Here is a 26,503-nt window from a genome sequence, read left to right as displayed (position 1 = left end):
TGGTTGTGGCCCTTTGTGTTGTGTGGGATTTCTCACATGTTCAAGTTTCAAAATATCAACCTTTTTCTAAACACTGTATCTTTCTGTTATTTTGTTTCGTAGGTTGAATTGTGTGTGGTATTAAGTTGCGGAGTCAGCACAAGGTAATAGATTATTCATAATTCCAACAACTTAAAAAATTTATGCATATTTGGTTTATTGTATTTGATCGTATAAACGGTTAGGACTACAACCTCTTCTTCTTGTTTGTTCTTCTGTTTCTTTACTGTCCATGTTTTTTCTTTTTTCCTGTGTGCGGCTCTATTGTGTGCACCAAATACCCAACGAAATACCTTGACAAACCTCTACGTAACATAGTAGTTGGTGACATATATTTACATGAGCGGAGTTAGTCTTTTCTGTCGTTCCATAAGTGATATTCTTAAAATGTGATCAGAACAGTTTTGACAAAAGAAAACGTTTTCATACGATGCCATGCAACCAATCCGGTTTGAGTAGTCAATTGATTATCGTGGCAGGCAGGTCCATGCTACTATTTTTTTCAGGTGCTATGTGAAAAATGAAAGAGTGAGGAACCTCGCCGGATCCTTTTGGTGAGGATTTCGAGAATCCTCAAATTACATTCGTTTATTGTACATCGTGCAGTCAGAAGTTATTGTAATTTTTTTTATTTAAAATTGAATATAAACAGTATCTGACGAAAACTTGCCGCACGATTTACAATAAACAGATTGAAATGCATCATGAATATATTTAATTAATTAATCATTTTTATGTACTTTTTCTTGGGTACTTTCACTTTGTAGTGGTCGTGGTTGAATACGATTCACCGTACGACTTCCGTGCTAAGAAGATTATCAACTTGTGATTAAATTAAAGAGAACTTTAACGAAAAGTTTCCGTTATTGTTTATTTTAACAAAAAAAATCATATTTTTAAACTAAAAAGTCAATCCTGGTACTATTTAATTTACCTTTTATTTTGTCTTTATCGTTAAAACTCAAAGTTTTGAAGTCATTTTAATTAGTTTTCCTTAAATCAAATCATCAACTATTATATTTGCCTTGAGCAGTATGGTTACGATTATAATAAGGACAATTGGGTTTGGCGTTGCTCACCAAGAAATTGGTTTGTTGAAAACTTGAAAGCGAAAGAAGAAAAGAGGCAAAACAAGATGTCGTCATGTAATTAGTTTGTAATATTGTCATTTTGACATTTAGTTGCATGTAATTTCTTTCAATCTAGCTAATGAGAACCGTATATCCTTAGTAATAATGTAAGTTGCAAAAAATGGTGTACCACTTGGTCAGCACTCGTGGACATACCTCATCTTCAATAAGTTGTTTCTGATGTGGTTTTAGCGAACAAACTTACTATAATAACTGTTTATTTTCTTAAAAACCGACTATTTAGAATTTATTTTTGCAAAAAATAATTAAATTATACATAATTCATGCATAAAATAAATAGATAGTTTTGATACCAAGTAATAATTGTATGATGAGTCGTCACTTTATTTAATGTTATGAATAGAACCAAAAGATCTTCTACTTGATAGAATCTTTGCAAAATACAATCTTATGATGATTAATAAATGAATACTTTCAATTAGGCCATAGTAAAACTACGTTAATCACATATAAATAAGGTAATACAAGTATTGAGTATTAATTAATTCTGGCCAAAAACGAGCTTTAGAGGGTGGAAACTATTTAGAAATTATAAAAAAAGAAAAAGGTAAAAAGCTCTTTGTACGAAAACAGTAAATTCCGACACTCTCATGGAAAAGTTGGTCGTCAACTGCGACTGCTTCCCCTACGAGTACTGGCGAAATGCGACATATACGTTGTTTTGGGCCCCATTTGTCCTTTACTTTCTATTTTTTTAGCACAGAGCTCACTCTCCTCTTCTCATCAATCATGTCATGCCTGCCCAGATGGACTCAGAAGTCTCCCACGTGCGTTTGACTCACTCAGATTTTTAAAGCTACTTTCCATATATTATTATTATTATTATTTATTTATGTGTGTGTGTGTGTGGGTGTATGTATATATGCATGTAGAAAGAAAGTTAAGCATCAATCTGAGTCCTATCTGTTTTAGACGGTTAAAACCGAAAACCGAAAACTAAATTTAAACTTGATTTCCAGAAATGAAGTTCGGGAAGGAATTTTCTGCACAAATGGTGCCGGAATGGAAAGACGCATACATGGACTACGACTATCTAAAATCCCTCTTAAAAGAAATTCAAGTCTGCAAGCAAAGAAACAACCCCGACCCACCGGCCGCCGCCACGCCCCGCAGCTACGGCCTAAAGCGGAGGCTCACGTTGTACAGAGCCTTCAGCGGTCTGACAAAAAGTAGGCACACCCAGCAGCCCGCCAGCCCGTCTTCCGCCTCCGACATTGAGAGCCAGGCCATTCTTGTCAACTCCGTCAACGAAAACGGCTCTGAGAGCTACCAGACGATGTTTCTGATGGCGGCGGAGGAAGGCGGAGTTCAGGAGCTGGAGTACTTCAAGAGGCTTGACGACGAGTTCAATAAAGTGGACAAGTTTTATAGGTCGAAGGTTGACGAGGTGATGAAGGAAGCTGCGGTTCTTAACAAGCAAATGGACGCTTTGATTGCGTTTCGGATCAAAGTGGAGAACCCTCAGAGAATGTTTGATTGGTCAGGGGAGATGACTCGCCTTGCTTCCGATGTTGCCACGTCTACAGCTGCATTGGCTGCCGCCACCCCACGCAGTGCCAGAGCAAGCAGTAAGTACACTCATAAGCACTTCTGCTAGAAGGGCTTAAAAACATGTTAGAAATTTTATCGAAAATTGGAAGCGGTAATTGCTAATATTGTGTTTACGTCTAAAATTGCGTCGTTTTAACATTGTGATTTGTGAGCAGGGCGGGTACTGGCTATGGATGCGATTGAAGAGAGCGGATCAAACAGTTCGGGTGACGAAGAAAAAGAAGACAAAAAGAGTGGAGACGTTGAGATGAAAGTGAAGAAGTCGGAGAGCGGGAGAGGCACTAGGCCTGCGCCACTAGATATACTGGACCAAGTGACAATGAATCACATGGCTGAGACGCCGCGTTCCACCATCAAAGGCTTCCTCAACGTGGCTCCACACACGGAGCTCAAGTTCAGCAGGGCTAATCTCAGCAAAGTTGAACAACAGCTCAGGGGCGCTTTCATTGAATTTTACCAGAAGCTTCGGCTTCTGAAGAGCTACGGGTAAAAGATATAACGACTTTGGGGCACCTAATTTGGTTGGTTTTCCTTCTGTTTTCTTGACTGTGAAGCTAACTTTGTTATCCGCGAATGAAACAGATTTTTGAATACGTTGGCTTTCTCAAAGATCATGAAGAAATACGATAAGGTGGCTTCGAGAGATGCATCAAAATCTTACATGAACATGGTGGATAACTCATACCTTGGTAGCTCCGACGAGGTGAGGATTCTTCATGCGTGACGCTAAAGAGGGGAAAGATTACGAGTTTCTGTTCATAGTTTTAATTTCTTCATGTCATTTGCCACTACCGCAGATTACAAAGCTTATGGAAAGGGTTGAAACTACGTTCATCAAGCATTTCTCGAACTCCAATCGCCGAAAAGGAATGGCGGTCTTGAGGCCAAAACCGAGGGTAGAAAGACATCGGATAACATTCGCTATGGGTAAGGTCTCTAGCTTAATCAGTATAGTAAACTTTCTTTCACTGAACAAGGACAATTTCGGCATCAATTTCTTTCGTCTGAATATGTTTACTCAAAAACCTTCAGGTTGCTTTGCTGGCTGCACAGCTACCCTCATATTAGCCCTTGTTTTGATCATTCGTGCTCGAAATATTATGGATAATCCGGAGAGAAGTAAATACATGGAAAACATGTTTCCTCTATACAGGTGACTAACCCTATGCTTTTCTATTCATTCTAAGTTTCCGAAAAAAGGGATAATACTGAATTTTTCGTGACATGTTATTCTTCGTTGCAGCTTGTTCGGATTCATAGTTCTCCACATGCTTATGTATGCCGGAAATATATACTTTTGGCGGCGGTTCAGAGTCAATTACTCTTTCATATTCGGTTTCAAGCAAGGAACCGAGTTGGGATACAGAGAGGTCCTCCTTCTGAGTTCTGGTCTGGCAATGCTAGCACTAGCCTCTGTGCTCGCAAATCTTGACATGGAGATGGACCCGAAAACCAAAGATTACAAAGCGCTAACCGAGCTTCTCCCACTCTTCTTGCTCCTGGTAAGATCATATTATTAGTTGAACTATTTAATTTCAGCTGCATTGGCTCATCAAACATCTAGAGATTATACGCTGAAACTAAATTCTTCTTATGCAGCTTGTGATTGTGATATTATTATGCCCCTTCAACATCATATATCGCTCGAGTCGCTACTTCTTCCTGGTTTGTGTGTTCCACTGCATCTGTGCTCCTCTCTATAAGGTAAAATTCCACAGCAGACACCTTGATTATTCGAGTTAAAAACTGTAAAATGTAACTCGGTTGGACATTCTAATAGAAGTTTCGATTCCTTTACAGGTCACACTCCCGGATTTCTTCTTGGCAGATCAGTTAACTAGCCAGGTGCAAGCCTTTAGAAGTCTGCCATTCTACATTTGCTATTATGGCGGGGGAGACTACAAAGTCAGAAAAACAACTTGCAGATCAGATGACGTCTTCAAAATTGTTACTTTCATCGTGGCGTGCGTTCCATATTGGTCTCGCCTCCTTCAGTGCATCCGCCGTTTGGTTGAAGAGAAAGATCCAATGCAAGGTTACAATGGACTGAAATATTTCTTCACCATCGTAGCTGTCAGCATGAGAATAGCCTACACTCATAACAACGACGTGAACTGGAAAATTCTTGCTGGGATTTTCTCAATTGTTGCAGCTATCTATGGAACATACTGGGATCTTGTCGTGGACTGGGGACTTCTGCAACGCCGCTCCAAGAATCGATGGTTGAGAGACAAACTCTTGGTCCCTTACAAAAGTGTATACTTCGTAGCCATGGTGAGTGCTCTTGATTAGTGATTCAGATTCACAGTATGACAGTATAAGTTTTACTGGCGATTTATACAATGATTAAAACATTGCAGGTGTTGAATGTGGTGCTGAGATTTGCCTGGCTGCAGACAGTTTTGAAATTCAATGTCTCCTTCATGCATACAGAGACAATGATCTCGGTTGTGGCGAGCTTGGAGATAATTCGTCGAGGGATATGGAGCTTTTTCCGGTTGGAGAACGAGCATCTCAACAATGTCGGAAAGTACAGGGCATTCAAGTCAGTGCCACTGCCCTTCAACTATGATGAAGACGAAGGCAAAGATGAGTAGGCAAAGCAAATCGCAAACATCTCAAATTGTCTAGAGGCTGCTGAAACGTTTCTTCTTTTTCCTCCCCCTTTCCATTCATTTATTGCTGCAGCTGAATGCAGAGTTGCATCTGTAGTTCTTTATTTTTTCTTTGATTTTTTGGGAAATTTGTAAACGGAATTTGTTACATTTTACGTAATGTAATCGCCTTGGACAAATTATACTCCTACGACTAATGAGCACCCGTGAATATGAACCCTTCGGTATATACAGTTTCTTACAAACCAGAACCAGATAATTTTGTTCAGGATCAACAACGAACAAGGCGATTCCATATGTACAATTACGAAATGAGCATATATATGCTAATTGTGAATTGTCTACAATTAACCACAGATCGCACATTTGTTCTTGGTTTGCCGCTTCGTTATACTCGGGGTGCATGAATGGAGCGAGACCTTCATGTTTAGTCATCCTTGTCGGCGTCCTCATCGTAGTAACTGAAAGGAAGAGGGACAGACTTGAAAGCGCGGTACTGGCCTACATTGTTCAAGTGCTCGTTCTCTAACCTGATTAAATTGTACACGTTAATCTCTCGAGCATAAGTTACTTAAAGGATGCAACAACTGAAGACAAAAACAGTAAAAAGTCTCAATGTTGAATTTCATGAGAAAAATATACCTGAAGAAGCTCCAAATGCCACGACGAATGACCTCTAGGAAGGCGATGACAGTTGTTATTGTCATTTTATTAACGGTACGCAATTTAAATTCCAACACCAACTGCATCCAAGCAAGTCTCAATACCACATTCAAGACCTGCAATGGATTTCGATAAACATATTGTGAATTAATAGTAGAAATTGCAACATAGAACCCCATAACTCTCGAATTCAGTCACTTTAACCTTACCATGGCTGCAAAGTATACGATCTTGTGTGGAACTACAAGTCTATCTCTCAAATACTTGTTCTTTGATGTCTTTCGCAGAAGGCCCCAGTCCATTACAATGTCCCAATACGTATTCATTGTCGTTGCGACAGCTGAGCTAATCAAAGCTAACACCATCCAGGATGTCCTTCCCTTTTTCATTTCATAAACAGTTCGTATAATAACTGCAACGATTGTTGATAAGTACTTTAAACCATTGCAAATGTACTTCACATCCTTCTCATCACAGAATCGACGAATGCACTGCAAGACAAGATACGCTATCTTTAAGTGCATCTTTCCACACAGAGGACGTGATCTTCCAGAGATTATACGAAATTATAAGCTAGAATACAAGTGATACTATCCATCTCCATATTCATTTTCATTGTGAATAAGAGTGGCACACGCCTTTGAAAACACTAGAAAGATTAAAATGTAATGAGACCTGTAGGAAGCGCATCCAAAATGGTACGACAGCAATAATGAAATATAACGTATTGTAGAGACCGTGGCTACGGCACTTGATTTCCCTCCTTGAAGATTCTCCCAAACCGTAGTAGCAAACGTATAACACAAAACTCCTCAGCGCTTGCACCTGAGATCAGACAAAAGCAAAGAGCCTACTCAAAACAGAGTTGGGAGTATTTACTACTTAATACCAATAAAGTTATAAGGGGGCTTTTATACCTGGCTTGTAAGCTGATCTGCCAAGAAAAAGTCTGGAAATGTCTCCTGAAAATTTGAAAAACAATCAAGAAATCACGCTATTTAGCTATATCGTCTACTTAAATATCCAAATTGTTATCCCATGCATTACCGGGTAAAGAGGGGCGCATGTGCAGCGGAACAAGGATCCAATGAAGAAGAAACGACTTGAATGGTATATAATTTTGAAAGGGCAGAAGGTGATGGCAAGGACCAACTGCACAGAGAAAGGTAACACACATCATTTGCACAAACTGAGAGGCACCAGGCTATAGTTCATGGAAAAGGTCATGCAGCAGAAATCAATTGTGCTAATCAAGTTCAAGGGACGCCACAATAGATACTCTAGCACTTCATAAATCTTACAGCAAGTAAACCCAAGGGAACCAATTCTGTCACTGTCTTGTACTTTTCAGCACTCAAGTCCAAGTGTAAGTTTGCCAGGAAACCACCCAATGAAAGTACTGCAAGACCAGTGGCAAGGAGAAAAACTTCGCGGTACCCCAGCTCCGTTCCTTTCTTGAAACCAAATATAAAGGCATAGTTGACCCGATAACGCCTCCAGAAATATATATCTGCAGCATACATGAGCATATGTAGAGTGATGTATCCAAATAAACTGCAAGAAAACCCACTTGCATATTAGAGAAAAGACAGGTCAAATGAATAAGATAACTTTTCGTAGTTGAATACCGGAAGGTTAGCGGTCACCTGTAAAGTGGGAAAATGTTTTCCACGTACTCTGCACCCTCCTCCTTATCCAGTAGTTTTCGAGCTTCAATTCTTAAAACAATAGCTACCAGTAGTGCAATTGAGCAGCCAGAAAAGAAACCTGAAAGTTAAAATGAAATAGGAATTAAATTATTTTCTTTAACAGAGAACTAGGAATTAACAATTGGAGACTCCATGACACTGCTACATGTTGCAACGGTCATATTTCTAGAAAAAGGTGGAGCAAAAAGGTTAATTGGCACTGTTGCTACTCTTACCGGAGAAGAATGTTACACTGTGCCTCTCTCTTTTAGCTTTTGGCCTCAGTGACTTCATACCTTCCCTGCGATTTGAGTTTGAAAATTTTTGTATGAAGGTAGTCTCCACTCTCTCCAACAGGTTAGTGACCTATAAAGAAATAAAAATGAACCGATAACTTACAAATATACACCTCTTCAACATGTTTACAGGAAGAAATGATTAGAACTTGAAGATCAACAAAGCAATAGAATTCTGAATGCTGAAATGATTAACAATAGAAAAACAAGAAATACATCTGACAAACCTCATCAGAACTGCCAACATTAGAGTTGTCTACTATTTGCATGTATGATCTGGCCGCTCTCCTTGATGCAATCTGTGTTATTAGAATGGATTTTTCGTCACAACACTCTGCTTAAATTCAAATTGAGAATATGGAACTCAAAATTTTGACACATTTTGGTTTGAAGTGTATGTCTTACCTTCTCGTATTTTTTCATAATCTTCGAAAATGCTGAGAGGTTCATAAAACTGGTTCATCCATTTGCAAAAGTATAAGTACATAATACTGAGTGACAACCCAAAATGCAAGACCATGCATCCAAAGTGGAAGGTATGCTGACGCAATTACTATTTATCACCTGTAGTGCTTTAGCAGTTGAAGCTGGTGGTAAAATTGAATGAACGCAGCTCTTAAACGTTCTTCCACTCTCTTCAGCTCCTCTTTATCAAAGCTCAACTCTTCTTCCTTAGTGTCCTTGAAAACACCTTTTATGGTCGATATTGGAGATTCAAGCGTATTGGTAATCCTCACATGCTCAAGAACCTCCATAGGATCTTCTTTTTGGGTATAGGTTTTCAATAACTCTCTTCCATCGCTACTAGAATTCTTGACATGGTTCGGATTGACTTCTGAACCACCATTGCTTGGTTCTCGTTGATGCTCCTCATTTACTTGCAATCCAGATGTCAAACCAATAGGCTCATTTTCTACACATTTGGCAGGAAACTTGAATTTGTAAGAATTAATTAAAAGATTATTGTAATCGTCAACCAAAGCTTCATAATTAACCACTCTCAATTAAGTGTATCATCTATTAATATGCTTGCACTGCATGTATTACACACACACACACACACACACACACACACATATGCGCACATATAACACAAATTGATCATATATCTCCACTTACCTAAGTTGTCATCTGCACTTGACTTATTACTTGTCAGGTCTACTGCAGAATTTTTATGTCTCCTTGAACGAGAGCCGTATTGATCAAGCTTCTTGACTTTTAATCTCAGTGCAACCAAAGCCTCCATTTGCTTATCCAGATTATTTGCTTCTTTCTTCACCTCCTCCACTTTATCATTATAAAAGGTATTGACTTTGTTGAGCTCTTGATCGAGTTTTCGGAAGAATGTCGCCTCAATATCTCCTCCTTCTTCGGATTGCCTCAGAAACTTGGTCTTGTAAACCTCTCTGCAACCGTCTCCCTGCAATGTGTTGACATCGATTACTTGGGCCTCGATATCTCCGTTGCTCCGGAGACTGCCAGATTGTAGCTCAATCCCACTGATGGTTCTGTGCGGGGGAGAACGTCCCCGCTCAAAGTCTTTGGAGGGTGTTACGGAGTGCTTGTTTCGCTTGTATTCTCTGAGCTCCCTTAGTATCCTCTTGAGACCATTGTAATCCATGTAGGCTTCTGCCCACTCAGGCACCATTTGTTTCTTGAAATCTTTCCCGAATTTCATCTTGATGTTGGGTTGCAAGTAATTGCTTATGGTTACATAAAACTGTTGAAAGTTCTGAAATCCAATTCCCTGCAAATAATAGGTGGTTTCTTAGAGAAAAACAATATCCAAAACCAAACCCAACAAAAGTTATGAGAAGCTTGAGCAATCAACTATGCATTAATCTGTAGATTACCCTGTTTTACTAAACCAAATGGAAATTAACGAAGAACAAAAGATGGGGTTTTTATTTTTTATTTTTTTTCTCAGAGACCCATCTCCTCGAAACTGCCATTTGAGCTCCTCTTTCTTCGTCTTGAAGTAGTAAGAAACAAAAGAGTCGCTCAATCCAATTAGCTATGCCGCTTCGATATATGTGCATAAAACAAAAGTCACCGACTAAAATACACAAACACGTAGTGGGCATTACATGCAGTCCCGTGACATTACCTTACGTGCTTCAATTTTCCAAAATCCAACCTCACACAGCGAATGGAAGTCGTATTTATTAGCTGAGTCTGGATTTTGCTGGATTGGAGTGCAACGCAAGCAAATGACACTTCAGAATGCGGATAAAAAAAACACCACTTTTTACACGCGTCGCCATTGGAGCCTGAAACTTCTGCTGAGAATCCAGGCCACCGAGTTTGATGGTGGTGACGTTCCCTCCGCCGACTCTTGAGCAGGGTCATTTCCAACCGCCATTTGCTTCGACAGTAATTGAACAGAGGCACTGGTGGCTGATGGGCCTGTCTATGATATTATGGAAGATGGGTTGGACTAGCCTGGCCCAGATTGTTCTGTGTCTTGTTGTTTTTAGCTTCATATCAGCCCAAGGTTGCGGATCGTAACATTCAAATATTTAGCACCCAGATAGATACCTAGACCATCTTCAACCAAAAGAGTTTAGCCTCTTCCAGATAGACCTAGGCCGTCTTTCACAAAGTCCGTAATTGTGTTCTTTTGGTGGTTTGAAAGATTCGTTACCCCTTTGCGGGCAAGCATGAGAAGAGCTAACTCACAATGAAAGTGTTGCTCAGTTAGAGGGGCTTTTCAGATGACAAAGAGCTATAGTATGAAATCATCTTATGTTTTGATTAATTTATTATGAGTTGGTTTGAGATTGTTGTGCTTTGAAAAAAAAAAAAAAAAAAAAAAAAAAGCTTATTGAAAAATCTGAAACATTAAATGTATTTGGTAAAACAAAAAAAAAAAAAAAAATTTCAGAAAACTCTGTCAATGAAAGTAAAAAAGCATAAAAAAATTCAAATGACAAGTATACCCACACATTTTTTTACAAAATTACAATCTTTACCCTTACATTATTGTCTTTGATAATTATTATATCACATCAAATATCATACTAGTTTTAGTCCTTTAACATATTCGAAGTAATTTATATAAAAGTTTACCAAACACTTATACATTGTTTTTTTTATTAGAAGCTTTTTAGCCAAAATGGTCTCTAAGATTTGCATAACACATCACTTTGGTCCCTGAGATTGAAAATCAATGGAAATTGTCTATGAGATTGTCCACCATTCATTATTTTGGTCATTCCATTAAAAACTTTATTAAGTGTCTCGGAGCTCTTGGCCGAATGTTTGGGCAATTTTTAAAGCTTTGTAACTCAATCGTTTCTTAACCAAATTTGAACCATAATATATCAAAATGAAGATAGAAAAGTGTAGAACAAGATTATACCTATTTGGAAGCCCAATGGTTGCCGGAGATGGTCGGAAAATAGCCTAAAAGGTGACTGGTCCGCAGGAAAAATGCAAAACTTACCGGAAACTGGGTAAACTTTAAACGTTCATAACTTCTTCAATACTCAACAAAATCAAGTGATTCAAAAACGAAAATCATACTTCTCGACGAGACGAAGAAAATGGTACCTTTCTTGATGGCTAAATCACAGTGATTTTTCCAGAAAGCGGCTTGAAAGTAGCTGTCTTGGTCTCAAGTTAGCCACTTTCGAGCTGTTTTCCGGCCAAACTACCTTGAATTATCTATCGAGAAATGTACCATTCTCTTCATCTCGTTGAGAAGTATGATTTTCGTTTTTGAATCACTCAATTTCGTTGAGTATTGAAGAAGTTATGAACGTTTAAATTTTACCCAATTTCCGACAAGTTTTCCAGTTTTCCCTCGGACCAGTCACCTTTCAGGCTTTTTTTTTGCCATCTCTGACAACCATTGGGCTTCCAAATAGGTATAATCTTGTTCTACACTTTTCTATCTTCATTTTGATATATTATAGGTCGAATTTGGTTAAGAAACGATTGAGTTACGAAGTTTTTGAAAATTGCCCAAACTTTCGGCCAAGAGCTCCGGGATACTTAACGGAGTTTTTAACGGAATGACCAAAATAATGGATGGTGGACAATCTCAGGGACAATTTTTATTGATTTTCAATCTCAGGGATCAAAGTGATGTGTTATGCAAATCTCAGATACCATTTTGGCTAAAAAACCTTTATTAGAAGCACTTTTACAAAAAAAACAAAAGTTTACCAAACACTCGAAACTTTATTTTACTGCTGTTTATTCTCACAGCACAGCAGAAACAATTTTTTTTAAAAAGCACAATAATACCAAACTAGCCTTATGTAAAGTTGGAATATAAGATTAGTATAGGCCAAGGCCTACCTTCACTCTTTCAGCCTTTCTAAATATTTATATTAAATTAATTTTTTAAAACTTAGTATTATACTCCTTTTAGAGTACGCAAAACTCTTAATACTATTCACCAATAATTAAAAGGGAAATTTTATTTGAATCCATGTAACTTCTTTTTACATCCAACTAAATTTAAATTGCAAATTGTCTATTTTACCCTATTGCATAATTACTATTAAGTACAAAATGAAATTAATAATAAAACTCAAATTTATTAATAAAACCATTAAACACTACCATCACTTCTTGTTTATCCTACGTTCATTCTGGCTAAAACCCTAATAGGTCTTGTAGAGAAAAACAAGGTTTTTTATTGATGGATGGTGATTTTGAAGTTTTGAATCCTCCAACTAAGGTATGACTCAATTTATGAATATTTTGTTCGTTTGATTTCAATTTTTTTAAAGTTTAGAAAATGAGTATTTGTGTTTCAATTTTTTTCATCAATCCCGAATGGTTTGTTAAACTTTCTACAATTAGAAAATTCTAAGGAAAAACTTCTTACCAATGTTCTTAGATTAAAAACTTCCTTGTTTGTTGATAAATATAAGGGAATGAATTGTTTGATTTGTTGCTTATACACATCAGTAGAAAGAAAAAAGACAAATGTTTGGGTTTGGTAGCAGAAATAAAAAAAAAAGTAGCCATGGAAATGCCAGTGGGAAGAGGGGGGGAGGGGTGGGGCAAGGATGCCTCTTTAAAAAAAAAAATCCAATTACAGATGTTATTTTATAAATGAAATGGGTGTAAAGATAACTTAACATTTTGAATTGGATTTTAGAGGGTAGTTTAGGTAATAAATTTGGGTTTAAAGAGAGATTAATTTTTTAATAAAAAACAATATGGGCGAAGAGAATAAGTTAGGTGTAGAAAGATGTTACATGGATTTAAATAAAATTTCCCTAATTAAAACAAGAGGTCTCTTTTTCTTTGAAACTCACAACACTCATCCTAAAACTAAATTTAACATCTTATTTTATAAACAAATCAATAACTCTTAAAATTAAAACCTAAAGTCTAATTTAGTTTTATCAAAAAATATTCTTTTTTACTGTCAACCGAAGAATAATAAACTCTAAGCTTTTCTTCCTCCCTTTCTTGAAATTTTCCTTTTTTTTTTTGTTCTCCAAATTCCCAATACACAACAACATGTAAAAAAGCATTTAGTGCCCCAAAAATTAAATTAGCTAAAACTCCAAGCATGTATTATATCCTCTTGTAAATACTATCAATTAAATTGTGTATAATTTAATTGTGATTAGCGAAACTGAGTAACACGCATTTATTAAATTAAAAATTTATAAGTTACACGTGATTAAAAAAAATCTTTCGCATGTACGTGCATACAGACTAGTTAGGAAGACAGTAAAGTAACAATATATATCTATCACACATTGCTGGTAGCCCATCATCGTGCAATCTTAGTACCTGTGTTTTTTGGACTAAAACAAAATTGATGTTCCCAAAGAATAAATCTGTGAAAATTTGAACTCCGGATTAAAATTTTCATACTTTTCTTTGCTTTCCACCAAACTACATCCATGAAAATCTTGACCATACGAAGGTCATATTCCGGAACATTATATTCTAGAAGCCTTGTTCTAAAATGCACTAAACAAATGAATTTCCTCCCAAATGCATAGCATCTTGTCATTTTCAACTCTCAAGTCTAATTTTTATAGTGAATTCTTAATAAAATTAGACTAAATAGTTTCCTGACGCTGTATAATCTCTCATCTAAAATGACCATAACGTTAAGAATAATGTTAGGAAAACTAAAATTTTAAATCAAATTTACAAACCAAATGAAATGACACTAGTAAAAAATAAACACGTTAATCAATATTTAATTAACAATCTAATCATTAACAAGCACGTTTATAAAATTTAAATTTAAACTGTTATTGTCCCGAACCCATTGTTAATAATTTCGATTTGGGGACTCACATAATTAATTCCATTGGTTAGGCTTTTGTTTTTGTTAAATATATTTGGCATAAATTTAATTTTATTGGTCACATCAGAAAGTTCAACTGTATTAAAATAATAATAATAATAAAGTTCAACCAAAGCAAGCTGCATGCAATCCGCCTGCCACGTTTGGCCTGTTGAAGACGAAACGAAACCAGGCGAAACCCGCTCATTTCTACGACCTTAACCACCACCCCGAAACAATACAGAGACTCTTCCCAATTCCCAGAATCCCAGTCCACCTCCCTCCCTCCCCTCTCTCTCTCTCTCTCTCTCTCTCTCTCTCTGCATCTGCACTCATTTAATGAAATATAAACCGAGAGATAACCATGTCATGCTCGAATCCAATCGAGATATCATAATTTATGAATGGATTTGAGAGAATCCAAAGGCAGGAGGCGACTTTCACAGCAACCAAACCCCGCAGGCCGTAATAAATCCGTCTCCGCCGCTCGGGTCATCCCGTCGAAGTCCCGGCTGATTACGCCGATGAATATGACCAAGATATTGGCTGTTCTGTTGGTCTGTCTCCCGGTTTTCGTCACCCTCTCTCCCGTTCTTCGAAATCCGCCTTCCCATCGAATCAAAGGCTTCGCTGACGCCAGAATTATCGAAAGACTCGTTCAAAATGAGACATCATCGTCGTCCAGCTCAGGTAATATATAAGATTCAGTATTGTTCAAACAGCCTTACTTTTTGTTTGGTTACTGAGAAAAGTGCAGGGAAAGTTCAACAATGAATTTCATACGTTGAACTCGGAATTTTAGATTTTCTGCATGCAAGATTGGTAGTCTGGTGTGGAATTGGGTGACGATCAAAGTTTGATCTTTCTAATTGTTTTGCTCTGATTTTACAGTAGATGGTTTCTCAGATCATACTCATATGCCCAAAGACAAGCTACATGATGGACTAATTGCTCCTGGATTTGATGAAGGTTCTTGCTTGAGCAGATATCAATCCAATTTCTATAGAAAAATTTCACCCCACAAACCATCTTCTCATCTTCTCTCCAGACTCAGAGGTTATGAAGATCTCCACAAGAAATGTGGGCCACACACCAAGCCCTACAACAAAACCCTAGAGCAACTCAACTCCAGTGACCCTATCACTGCCATTGGTAGTTCGGAAGAGTGCAAGTATGTGGTTTGGTTATCTTACAGTGGCTTGGGGAACAAGATACTCACCATATCCTCTGCTTTCCTCTATGCCTTGCTCACGAACAGAGTCCTTCTCGTCGACCCTGGAAAGGACATGGCCGACCTCTTCTGCGAGCCCTTCCCTGAAAACTCATGGGTGTTGCCTAACGACTTCCCTGTTAAAGACCGATTTGACGCGTTTGATCAGAAATCTCCTTATTGCTACGGAAACATTCTGAAATCAAAGAATAATAAGATCGCAAACGCTTCGGCATCATTTTTGTATCTTCATCTGGCTCATGATTATGATGATCAAGATAGGCTCTTTTTCTGCGATGAAGAACAAAGTCTGATCGAGAAAGTTCCTTGGCTGATTATGAGAACAAATAACTACTTTGTTCCATCGCTTTTCTTGATGCCGTCTTTCGAGCAAGAACTCGAAAAGCTTTTCCCGGAAAAGGAAACTGTTTTCCACCACTTGGGTAGGTATCTTTTCCAACCTTCAAATCATGTATGGGGGTTGATCACAAGATACTACCAAGCTTACTTAGCAAAGGCAGATGAGAGGATTGGGATTCAAGTTCGAACTTTCGAGGCAGGGCCTAGCCCGCTTCGGCATGTGATGAACCAAATCTATGCATGCGCTTTCAAGGAGAAACTGCTTCCTCAAGTGGATAGGAAGAGACCAATCGTCACCGCTACATCAGGAATACCGAAACTTAAGTCGGTTTTAATTACTTCTTTGACCTCAGGGTACTCTGAGGATTTGAGGAATATGTACTGGGAACATCCGACTGTGAATGGGGACATAATCGGGGTTGTCCAGCCGAGTCACGAAGGGCATCAGCAGACGGATAAGAATCTGCACGACCGGAAAGCTTGGGCTGAAATGTACCTGCTTAGTTTGTGTGATGTGTTGGTCACAAGTGCATGGTCGACTTTCGGGTACGTGGCTCAAGGTCTAGGAGGTCTGAAACCGTGGATTCTGTACAAGCCGGAGAATCAGACGATGCCTGATCCATCTTGCGGTCAGGTCATGTCGATGGAGCCATGCTTCCATGCTCCACCGTTTTATGACTGCAAGGCGAAGAAAGGAGTAGATACGGGTGCACTTGTGCCTCATGTGAGACACTGTGAGGATATGAGTTGGGGACTCAAGCTAGTTGATAGTCATGAATCTCATGACCAGTTGTAGCTGTTTTTCTTAAATGTAATGCGAGATAGTGATTCTTTTGGGCACCATTGTTGATATAGTCAATTTTTTACTTCTTATGTCCCTCTCTCTATTGAAAAAAATACAAAGAAGATCCTTCCCGAATCTTTTAGTGAATGCATGTATCGAACTATATTCTAGATAGTGCAACTTGAAGAATGTCTCGTTTGAAAATACTTTTAAAATGACTAAAAGCATTTTTGATGAGAGTGTCTTTGCAACAAATTCTTAGTAAAAAGCAAGTGAATTCTACTTAAAGTGCTTCTTGCAGGAAACACTTTTTTTTGGTAATCATGTAGGAAGCACTTCAAGTGATTTTGGAAATCAGAAACACTTTCAATCGTTTTAAAAGCACTTCCAAACGAGCCCGAAAATTACTAAACCAATCACACGCATGATCATACTAACGTCCTCAATTGGTAAATTCATAGGTCCTATTTGGACATGGTTTCAATATGGTCCCTGACGTTCATAAACTCGGCATATTGAAAATCGACCAATGTCAATGCATTCCAAGTTAAAAGGCTGCTCAATGTTTTTTGCTTGCGCCATTACAACTACAGTTTAACTCACAGACAGCATTCAGCATGGAAAATTCTAGTGCAACAAAGTTCTGTTACTTGCCGTTTTACCTAAAAGAAAGCTACCATAAACATGCTTCTGAATCATATAACTAAACTGGACTTCTTCATTTGCATTGCTGGGAAAATATAAAAATATTATTAAAAAAGATGTTGAGAGAGAGAGAGAGAGAGAGAGAGAGATAGCATTCATCAGTCATTAAGCATAATGCCTACAATATCAAAGCAGTATCTAACTAGAAAACTCATACATATGGCCAAAGTTGCAGACTTGCTCATCAGAAAATCAAAGGTCTTAATTCTTTCTGCCTTCGCACAAGATAATGTGGTAACCATGCCTGCACAAGTATCCAAACAACAACAAAATATGAACCAAACTGTGTCTCTAAATTCTGCACAAGTATAATATCACACTTCAAACTTAATGGCATCTTACAGCATCTAATCCAAAACCAAAATGAACGGATTGGGCAGCAATCATACTGATAATTGAACACTAAATCGACAATAGAACGTGATTCGTTGCAGGTTTAGTGCCGATTAGTGAAAAAGTTTTATTTTAGTTTCAAGAATTGCTTAAGTTCTATGAGAAATGCCAAGGAGACTCTCTCATAGTGGGACTCTCAATAAACTCTCTGTCACCTCACGGTTTAAAGTTAATTTCCGTTTCAACATTATAAAACATCGTGCCAAACACCTGAGCTGAGATAGAGTTCGTAGAGTCTCCTTAGCATTTCTCAAGTTGTATTGATAAATATGAAATGAGTGATAAGAATTGCAGCCAAGCACAATCAACAAGCAATCTGATGTGACCTAAAACATGAGTTTATTGACTATAATCCAATCCATCATCAAACAACACACGTATTTCTATTCCTAATCAGCCTACGTAAACAGATAAAAAGGAGTAGCAGATAAAAAACTGAAAGATTGAAACTTTGGAAACACATACGTCGATTTGAAAGGCGCACTGGTTGCCCCAGTTGGAGTAGCGAAAGCAACATCCTGAAAAGGTCCTGCCATCTTCCCCCGAGGGAACCACCCAAGATCCCCGCCTTTCTTCCCCGACGGGCACTCGGAGTACTCCGCCGCTAGCTTCGCGAACTCTGGAGGAGGGACTTTGTCGCCGTTTTCGAGCCATCCGTCCTGCAGCTTCTTGTAGGCTTCGTTGATTTTGCCCTGCTTTTCACAAAGTATATGCCTTGCTTTCACATAAGTGCAGGTGCCTAGCCCATCGGCGGCCTTCCCGGATTTTCCTTTTCCTTTTCCGCCACCGTCTTCGCTGCCGCCCGCCGCCTTTCCCTTCCCCTTTCCTCCTGCCTTCGCATCCTTTCCCATCTCTTTGACTAATTTATCCTATAAAATTACCGTTTAACCAAAATTAACACACAAATTAACAAAACCCACAAATATATTGCACAAATGAAATTTTAATTCTAACCGATTGGAAGTCGGAGTGATCTTCTCCCTTGGTGCCAAGACGACGGCCCGGACTCTGCAGATTTCGCAGACTAAAGAGAGAAAGTGGTTGGTTAGGATTTGCCCTCCAATTTGTGACATATTACTATTTGCCCCTATTAGTTTGGGCCTTTCAAAAATTGGACTCCAAAAACATGTCAGCGGTTAAACGGTTGAGATTTAGCTAAATTTTAATTAGTTAAACCTCATCTGTTCATTCATAAAAAATGCGTGAAAAAGAATTTTCAATTTTTGGAATGGACATTTACCTTTTGTATATTGTGGAAAAGTTGGTGATGTAATTGATCAGATTGGCTTAAGTTATAAGAGAGCAATGTATGTTTTACTAGGAGAAAAAACATTTCATCATTACTAGGAGAAAAAAACATTTTGTAATCATGTAAACAGAAAGTGATCCTTGAGATATGCTTGTGGAAAAGAGGAGTAAAAAAGATTTGCTCCATGATATACCTTCCTTATGACCATGGTCGGAAGAACATCTTGCTTTTTTCACTTTTCTATATAAATATTTTTAATTTATATTTGATTTGTGCATATATATAAGTTTTGTTATGTATGGTGACGCACTATTAGATTTGATATCAAATGTTGACAATGATGGAGCCATGATTTTAACCTAAGAGGGGCCTAAAAGTCTCAATTCGAAATGCTCTTCTGATTTTACAAAATTATTTTGTCATGTCGTGAGCAACGTACTACCGTCGTTTAAGTTTGGTGTAGTGTTGTCCTCATCATCATCTTCCTTAAACCTAAACCCCAAGCCTCTCATTTTTTTCCCTTTGTCCCTCCACTCGTCCCTATACCAGAGTCTTCCTCAAAGCTCAAAAACAACAGACTGCCTGAACTACGTAGGAGCCACCAACCTCAAATCAAACCCGATGAAATAAATTAAAGTAAAAATGTTGGATTAGGACCTTGAGCTTACATAAAACTTTTCTGCGTAAAAATATATCGAGATGGCCATGAGACCATCATAATCCCCTTCATGGCTTTGCCTCTGAATGTTGAAATTAAAACACTAACAACACGTCATTTTATTGATAACCGTAGATATTAAATCTAATGATGAGTTGCAACTTAATACTACGGTTTGTTATATTCCTCTTCACTTGTAAGTGAGAGGCTTTATGTTCGATTCTTACTAAAGACGAAGTTGAATTATATTATTATGGCATGCCCATTGTAATGTTTAGCCCACTCTCACATCCACTTAGTGTAGTTATTATCGTTTGTACAAAAAACAAAAACAAAAATTCTAATGATGAGTTACCGTACATTTCATCTTTCTTGATCACCAAACAAGAGATAATGGTCAAACTAGCATCCACTGTAACTGTTCATTTCATTGTTTCTGTCAGAAAAATCGATGAAAGGTGAAGATGATTTTTCACATTAGACCAATCTATTAAAAGCGTGAGATGTGTACGAGGCGTATGAGGGGTAGTTCGGCCTAGGTATGAGGCGTGAGGCGAAGTCTCACGGGACCTAAATTTTTAATATATATATTAAGCGTACACATATATTATATTAAAATAAAATAAAATAAAATAAAATTATTAATCAATAATCACCCTAAGCGCACACATATATTATAAATATATATACACATATATATATATACATATATTATATTTTATATACATACATATATTTTATTTTATTTTATATATATATATATATATATATAATAGAAGATGAAAAACACAATGAACATACATATAACAATGCACGTAAACAGCACACTCTAACCTAAAAATTTACACTCTTTATCTCCCAAACTCTAACCCCAGAAACAAAGCTCTTCCTCTGCTCCCTCGCTGCTCCACAAAGCCAGACACCGCCGACAACGAAAAACCACTATATTCGACCGACTATATACATACATAGAAAGGCCCAGCTTTTAGGTTGTCTTCAATCCAAGCCCGAATATATAGAAAGATTCGTGCTCAAAGTAGTGAACTACTTGATGGTTTGATGAGGATTTAGAGAAAGGAACGCAATGATCCACCTTTGGAAATAGTCTTCAATGCATTGCAAAACAATTGGCAAACCACAAAAAACTTTTAGGGTATGTCTGGGTGAGGGACTTTCAAGTTCTCAGAAATTCTCCGCAATCGTGCGCATGGGTTAAGAGGATGCGAAGTTATTGATGCAAATAATCGCTGAAGTTTTTGCTTCCCATATCTGCTGCCAAACAAATTCGGTTATTGTCTTGCTAAATTCGCCCTCCACTCGGGGGTGATTGTACTTGGTTTAATGAACCTCCTATCATTATTTGTGATCTTCTTGAGGAGTACCTCTCCATTCCTTGTACTATTTAGTTTGTCTGGCTTTTGAAATGAAATGAAATATCGCCTTTTTCTTCAAAAAAAAAAAACAAATCCCCCCATGTAGATACTATATCATGATTGTACTGTCTTTATTACTGTCAAATTCTTCTCCAAATTTATTGACAGTTACGTAAAATGAAGAAGAAATGGAAGTAGAAAGTTAGAAGGAATTAAAAAAATACACTACATGTATATTACAAAGATATATAAGAGGGATTATAAATGACTCATTCTAAGTAACCACAAACGTTTTACGGTTAAATCATGTGCCGGCTAAACTTCAAAGAAGCGCGATTTTTGTCATCAATGAGTTTGGGACAAGGACTTCTTGACTCGGAATTTGGAATTTCAATCCAGGCCATCGTCTACCTAATTAAGCATTCCTCCATACCAGGCCACCAGCCCAGAATCCCAGATGCTTGTACTGTAGATGACCCCTATTTTCGTTGCCAATATATATGAGAAGGGAGCCTTTGCACAATGATATTGGTGTGTTTGAGATGAAAATAAGAAGGGGTTTTACTGTGTATTTCTCTATGACATTACTATTTTCCTATAATGTTATTTGCGTTCCAAAGAAGTTATAATATACACCTTTTCTTAGTGAAAAATAAAAAACAAAAGTTAACCCTAACATTATATATATGTTACTACTCCTGCACTTTGCACTTAACATTACTAGTGCACATTTCTGTATATAAGGTAAAACCTCTTTATAGTGATACACTATATAGAAAGTACCTCCATCTAGCTAGTCATTTTAGTTCCAACTTGAGCCAGTTCTGTATAAGAATAAATTTCACATAATTTTTCTAAGTTCCGTCTTAAGAAACTTACCTCTACATAGTAATTATCATTAAGTCTATAAATATGAAATGTCACCAAAAAAAAAAAAATTTAAGATGAAATTAAATATTTTTCTAAGTTGTCCAAAACAATATTTTATTTATTAGGATCAATGTTATGTCTTTGAGCTTGCAGATACGTAATAACTCGTAACATGGCACGTTGTTGTTCCAGCCAAAATGTTTCTAACTTCTCAAGCATGTTTACAACTTCTAGAATGAAATTTTTGGCATTAAGGTGAACAACACTACATTATGTAGTTTTTTTATTTTATAAATACATATATACATACACCAGCATTAGAGAGTAGATGTCTCCCTTTTCCAATGCTATATTTTGAAAATGAGTAATGTTATTCATACCAAGTTTTTGTATCACATTTTCATACCATCTTAGGTAGCATTTGATGTGGACAACCACATCATTTGAATTAATCAGATTTTGAAAAATGAGTAATTCTCAACTACTAATGTAGTTATTTGTATTCAAACAACTTTCAATAAATGATGACTAAGTAAAAATAAATAAAAAATTAGCTGCACCTCTATTAACTAATAACCTCTTTATGGTCATAAGTAGATTTGGTCTCAACATATAACTATACAGAACTTTTATTGGGGTTTTTGAAATTTAATTCTTCGAGAAGATTAAAATTTAATAAAAACTTAGTGTTAGATTGAATATTAATTTTAGTCCCTTAATGTGTACTTAATTCAAATTTATATTATATTTTTGTTTTTATATTTAATAGATAACTTATTTAATGTTATTACATTAAAATTTAAATTTATTATTATACACATTTTAATTCATTAATTTTATTTAACTTTCTCTAATTAGTGTACCTAAACGTCCATATCATAATATAATTTACTAAATTAGTGTACCAAAATGCTCGTACCAAAATATATTGTAGTTAATTAGTGACACATAAGCAAATATGTAAAAAAAAAGTGTACCGAAAATTTCATACCTAACTATATGATACTAAACTAGTCTACCGAAATGTCGGTACCTAAATATATTATACTAAATTAGTGTACCGAAATGTCGGTACCTAAACATATTATACTAACCCAGTGTACCGAAATATTCGTACCTAAATATATTGTAATGAATTAGTGGCAGATAAGAAAATATACAAAACTTACCATAATGAGAATTAAAATTTATAATATTTTCATAAAATTATAAATAAAAAAAGAGACATTGAATACATAGGTTGGCATTAAATAGAGTCTAGGGACTATAATCAATTTTCAATCTTGTATAAGACATTTTTCTAAACGTCATCTTATTTAAGGATTAAAATCTAGTTTTCTATAAAAATAAAATAGTAAGATAATGAAGTGAAATAGTTTTGTAGTATGATATGATAAAGTTGTAAATGATTTTGTTTTCGAATAATCAAATAACACATTAATAAAAACTAAAGTGCTTGATATTTTCTGGTTGATCAAATGACTTGTTATTTAAAACTACAGACAACAACTCCTTATAACACTTGGTTAATTAATCCCTAATCATCAACCGTAGCTCCGATGCAGTTACCTTACCTAGACTCTGAAACGTCAAAACACAGGCGACCCAGACGCTGAAGCGTTAACCAAATTTAGTATACTGTTCCAGTAATTCCTGTTCTCTTCAAAGCCGCGATCGCCGCAGCTTCCGTCGTCGCCGCCATTTCCAGAGATCTCTCCGCCCAGCGACGCGTTCTGCTGATGATCCTCTGAGTCGTAAACCAAAACATCTGAGAAACCCTCCATGACCATACTTGAGAGCTCAGCTGGCACAACCACATTCTTCTCCTCATCAACATTCCCTGACCTAAAACCGTCCGCAAACCATGCAGCACTAGCATCCGTACAACCAGAGGTAACATTATCATTGTTCTGCAACACCCCGGACTCGCATGGAAAACCATTGTTTATATTTAGCATGGGGGGAGGATTAAACGCGTTATTAACGTGCCTCAAGTTCAACTTGGACGTCGGAGATTCAAGGTCGTCCACGTCCGTCATAGAACCACCTGAAAACATCGTACTGTTGACGTTGTTTCTAATTGTTGAGTTTGTTGTCAACGAGCATCCCTCTTGCCATGCTTTGAGCACATCCAGGCACGGAAGCGCCGGCGGGGCGTTGCGGACGTGTACTACTTGGTGAGCAGGGTTGGGGGAGCTGCTGATCATGAGGTGGTGTTGGAAAGGGTTAGCGTTGGTTATGACAAGCTTGGATTCCTTGCCAAGTCTGGCCTCGGCTTCGAGCCTGGCACCCTCCCACTGCGCCATGTGGCTTATGTTGGCAGCGTCCTTGGCATGACCCTCGTGGTGCTTCAGCTTGTGAGTCATCGGGTCGATGCCCATCTTGGTTAGTCTCTTCTTGAGATGTGTGTTCCAGTAGTTTTTGATCTCGTTGTCTGTCCTCTTCGGCAAATGGCTTGCTATGGTTGACCACCTGAGATCAGTGAATTAATCATTGAGTACAAATCTAACAAAGTGCATACTAATTATCCTTTTTCATGGCTTAACATATAAAGGATTAACTAAATTAGTAATTAATGATGGAGAAGATGAGGAGAGTATTAGGACTGTGTGTGTTGTATTAATGGAGAAGATGGTAAAAGGAGAATATATATATTAGTACGCACGTGTTAGAATTAGCAAGAATATACTGATATGAGTAATGTTATGAAAACTAAATTTGTAAACTAAATGATGTGTCAACAATAGAAAATGAATACATTTATTAACGTTTAAGTAATAATCCAATTGTTAACTTATATGTCATTTAGTTTATAAAATTTAGTCTTCTTAGTATTGCTCTAGTGATATTAATGAAGAAGATAATAAAGAAGAATATTATTACTATATATATGTACAGACACACACATGTGATATACATGGGTTGAACGATGTATAAAACTGGAGGGGGAGAGAGAGAGAGAGAGAGAGTTACGATGACATAGAGTCGTGATCAGTTGATCACTGTACAAATTACAAATTATATTTAGATATTAAAGTTAAATTAATTTACCTATTTCCGACAAGAGCATGGAGCTGAATGATGGTCTGCGCTTCTTGCAAACTGAAATTTCCTCTTTTGATATCGGGCCTCAGGTAATTGGACCACCTTAGCCGACAGCTCTTCCCACATCTTTGGAGCCCTATTTTTACATCACAAAACCACCTAAAATTAACATGGAAGTGCATGGAAAAAAAAAAAAAGAAAAAAAAGCGAATTATCTCCGGCATGCTGCATGCATGTCTTATAATTAACCTTTTCGTTGACTATTTACCCTAAGACAAGCTGATTAAGTTTAGTGTGGAGGAATCACCTGCTTTTGCTGGCAAGGCTCGCCAGCTTCCATGGCCATGCTCTTCGATGCAAGTTAAGAGCTTTTGGTCTTCTTCTGGAGTCCACGGCCCCTTTTTCAAACCCACTTTTTCGCAGCATGGAGACCTCCCCATTTAGTTTGAAACCCTAGCTAGCTACGTTGCTCCAAGCCTTATAGCAAGGATATATAATCTCTCAAAGCTTAATTTGGCCTAGAATAATGTTGGAAAACCAGGAAGGGTGAGGCCAATGTATGCGCGCACACACACACATAAACGACGCATAAAGAATTAAATAGTAGGTGGATACACGTGGCGTCCATTTTATTTTTGCTGTGCCAATTTATGACTCAGCTTTTCAAATCCAACTAAATCGTACATTGTAGCAGTGAATCGATCGATGGTACATACTATTACTAATTACGGACGAGGATCCTTTCGAATATTTTTTGTGGGAATATATGACGTTCGTAATATTTTTATCAATATTGTCAATTTGTTTTTAAATAATTTGATGACTAAACGATCTCAATTTTAATTAATTTTTTGCAGAAACGATCTTTATAGAGTAATTTATAATATGAACGATTCTGATTATAAATACGAAGTTCTATAAATTGACAATGAACAATTTTAAGAAATTTTGAGTATGAGTTCTTACTCATCTTTGAATAGTCAAATATTGTCGTTTTGTGAATGCATGTCTAGGAAATTGCCATACTTTCTGGACAGTGATACTATGAGAATTTTTAGCTCGAGGTTGTGGAGCTAGAGCTAATATGTAGTTGAGCTTTCACTCTTTATTTCAAATTTGAAATTTTAACAGGGTTTGGAGAGTTGGACTTTATTACCCAGCCAACTGTACCTGTGTTGGTAAATGCCTATATAGGAAGTCCTAAAGGAAGGAGATTTTTATTTTTGGGTTGTGATTTTGACACACCTTTAACTACTTTTCCAACACCTTTTCATATTTTTTAATACTTAATTGGTATTCTACTATTTAATCTTCCATATATACCCCTCCCTATTTAATCTTTCACCATAAAAAGTAGGAAGGGTATATATGAAAGATTAAATAGTAGGATACCAATTAAGTATTAAAAAATAAGGAGGGGTGCGGAAAAAGTAGTTAAGGGTGTGTGAAAATCACAACCCTTATTTTATTCTAAAAATGGAGATTAGTAGTGGGGTCCACATAATATCGAATTTTTAACGATTCAAATCAATTATTTTTCAAATTGCACCTCATAGATCATCATTATAAAATATTAGCCAAA

General features: G+C 37.0%; 5 protein-coding genes across 6 annotated transcripts; 2 read left to right on the top strand and 3 right to left on the bottom strand.

Annotated features, from left to right (window-relative positions):
• The first annotated feature begins 2,032 nt into the window (after window positions 1–2,032).
• Window positions 2,033–5,583, top strand: LOC137737852 (phosphate transporter PHO1 homolog 3). The gene is made up of 9 exons (XM_068477420.2): window positions 2,033–2,758; window positions 2,897–3,227; window positions 3,324–3,444; window positions 3,539–3,668; window positions 3,774–3,894; window positions 3,985–4,243; window positions 4,341–4,445; window positions 4,542–5,015; window positions 5,102–5,583. The coding sequence occupies exons 1-9, from the start codon at window positions 2,152–2,154 to the stop codon at window positions 5,336–5,338; spliced, it is 2,385 nt and encodes a 794-aa protein (XP_068333521.2). The 5' UTR covers window positions 2,033–2,151; the 3' UTR covers window positions 5,339–5,583.
• Window positions 5,564–10,011, bottom strand: LOC137736471 (EXS (ERD1/XPR1/SYG1) family protein). 2 transcript variants are annotated; one of them, XM_088683171.1, is made up of 14 exons: window positions 9,857–10,011; window positions 9,123–9,750; window positions 8,568–8,916; window positions 8,409–8,457; window positions 8,231–8,302; window positions 7,944–8,073; window positions 7,666–7,786; window positions 7,321–7,573; window positions 7,067–7,171; window positions 6,937–6,981; window positions 6,695–6,844; window positions 6,229–6,510; window positions 5,999–6,135; window positions 5,564–5,886 (listed from the first exon to the last, which is right to left on the bottom strand). In XM_088683171.1, the coding sequence occupies exons 2-14, from the start codon at window positions 9,679–9,681 to the stop codon at window positions 5,784–5,786; spliced, it is 2,355 nt and encodes a 784-aa protein (XP_088539297.1). In that variant the 5' UTR covers window positions 9,682–9,750; window positions 9,857–10,011; the 3' UTR covers window positions 5,564–5,783. The 2 variants fall into 2 exon arrangements, with proteins under 2 accessions (XP_088539297.1, XP_088539296.1); XM_088683170.1 differs by lacking the exon at window positions 9,857–10,011 and having other exon boundaries at window positions 9,123–9,757.
• Window positions 10,012–14,447: 4,436 nt separating this feature from the next.
• Window positions 14,448–16,775, top strand: LOC137736578 (galactoside 2-alpha-L-fucosyltransferase-like). The gene is made up of 2 exons (XM_068475825.2): window positions 14,448–14,964; window positions 15,166–16,775. Exons 1-2 carry the CDS (start codon window positions 14,679–14,681, stop codon window positions 16,638–16,640), a joined length of 1,761 nt encoding a protein of 586 aa, XP_068331926.2. The 5' UTR covers window positions 14,448–14,678; the 3' UTR covers window positions 16,641–16,775.
• Window positions 16,776–17,355: 580 nt separating this feature from the next.
• LOC137737711 (uncharacterized) lies at window positions 17,356–18,811 on the bottom strand. Its single transcript, XM_068477257.2, has 3 exons — window positions 18,681–18,811; window positions 18,192–18,595; window positions 17,356–17,577 (listed from the first exon to the last, which is right to left on the bottom strand). Exons 2-3 carry the CDS (start codon window positions 18,575–18,577, stop codon window positions 17,535–17,537), a joined length of 429 nt encoding a protein of 142 aa, XP_068333358.1. The 5' UTR covers window positions 18,578–18,595; window positions 18,681–18,811; the 3' UTR covers window positions 17,356–17,534.
• Window positions 18,812–23,465: 4,654 nt separating this feature from the next.
• Window positions 23,466–25,361, bottom strand: LOC137735883 (transcription factor MYB16-like). The gene is made up of 3 exons (XM_068475237.2): window positions 25,229–25,361; window positions 24,928–25,057; window positions 23,466–24,348 (listed from the first exon to the last, which is right to left on the bottom strand). The coding sequence occupies exons 1-3, from the start codon at window positions 25,359–25,361 to the stop codon at window positions 23,466–23,468; spliced, it is 1,146 nt and encodes a 381-aa protein (XP_068331338.2).
• Between the last annotated feature and the right edge of the window lie 1,142 nt (window positions 25,362–26,503).

This window comes from Pyrus communis, chromosome 13, assembly GCF_041283825.1.
Source record: "Pyrus communis isolate YQ-2024b chromosome 13, ASM4128382v1, whole genome shotgun sequence".
NCBI lineage: Eukaryota > Viridiplantae > Streptophyta > Magnoliopsida > Rosales > Rosaceae > Pyrus > Pyrus communis.
The sequence above is the reverse complement of the archived record's forward strand: the minus strand, read 5'-3'. Positions and strand labels throughout refer to the sequence as shown.

Bases quoted from the DNA above. Each gene is read 5' to 3' on its own strand.
- LOC137735883 (XM_068475237.2), bottom strand. From the start codon at position 25,361: ATGGGGAGGTCTCCATGCTGCGAAAAAGTGGGTTTGAAAAAGGGGCCG. The intron at 25,058-25,228 runs GTGATTCCTCCA...ATGTAAAAATAG, and splicing joins AGCCTTGCCAGCAAAAGCAG to GGCTCCAAAGATGTGGGAAG. The intron at 24,349-24,927 runs GTAAATTAATTT...CACTGATCTCAG, and splicing joins CATGCTCTTGTCGGAAATAG to GTGGTCAACCATAGCAAGCC.
- LOC137736578 (XM_068475825.2), top strand. From the start codon at position 14,679: ATGGATTTGAGAGAATCCAAAGGCAGGAGGCGACTTTCACAGCAACCA. The intron at 14,965-15,165 runs GTAATATATAAG...CTGATTTTACAG, and splicing joins ATCATCGTCGTCCAGCTCAG to TAGATGGTTTCTCAGATCAT.
- LOC137737852 (XM_068477420.2), top strand. From the start codon at position 2,152: ATGAAGTTCGGGAAGGAATTTTCTGCACAAATGGTGCCGGAATGGAAA. The intron at 3,445-3,538 runs GTGAGGATTCTT...CCACTACCGCAG, and splicing joins ACCTTGGTAGCTCCGACGAG to ATTACAAAGCTTATGGAAAG. The intron at 3,895-3,984 runs GTGACTAACCCT...TCTTCGTTGCAG, and splicing joins AACATGTTTCCTCTATACAG to CTTGTTCGGATTCATAGTTC.
- LOC137737711 (XM_068477257.2), bottom strand. From the start codon at position 18,577: ATGGGAAAGGATGCGAAGGCAGGAGGAAAGGGGAAGGGAAAGGCGGCG. The intron at 17,578-18,191 runs GTATGTGTTTCC...ATACTTGTGCAG, and splicing joins AGTGCGCCTTTCAAATCGAC to GCATGGTTACCACATTATCT.
- LOC137736471 (XM_088683171.1), bottom strand. From the start codon at position 9,681: ATGAAATTCGGGAAAGATTTCAAGAAACAAATGGTGCCTGAGTGGGCA. The intron at 8,458-8,567 runs GTGATAAATAGT...TGGATGAACCAG, and splicing joins CAACTGCTAAAGCACTACAG to TTTTATGAACCTCTCAGCAT. The intron at 7,574-7,665 runs GTGACCGCTAAC...GTTTTCTTGCAG, and splicing joins AACATTTTCCCACTTTACAG to TTTATTTGGATACATCACTC.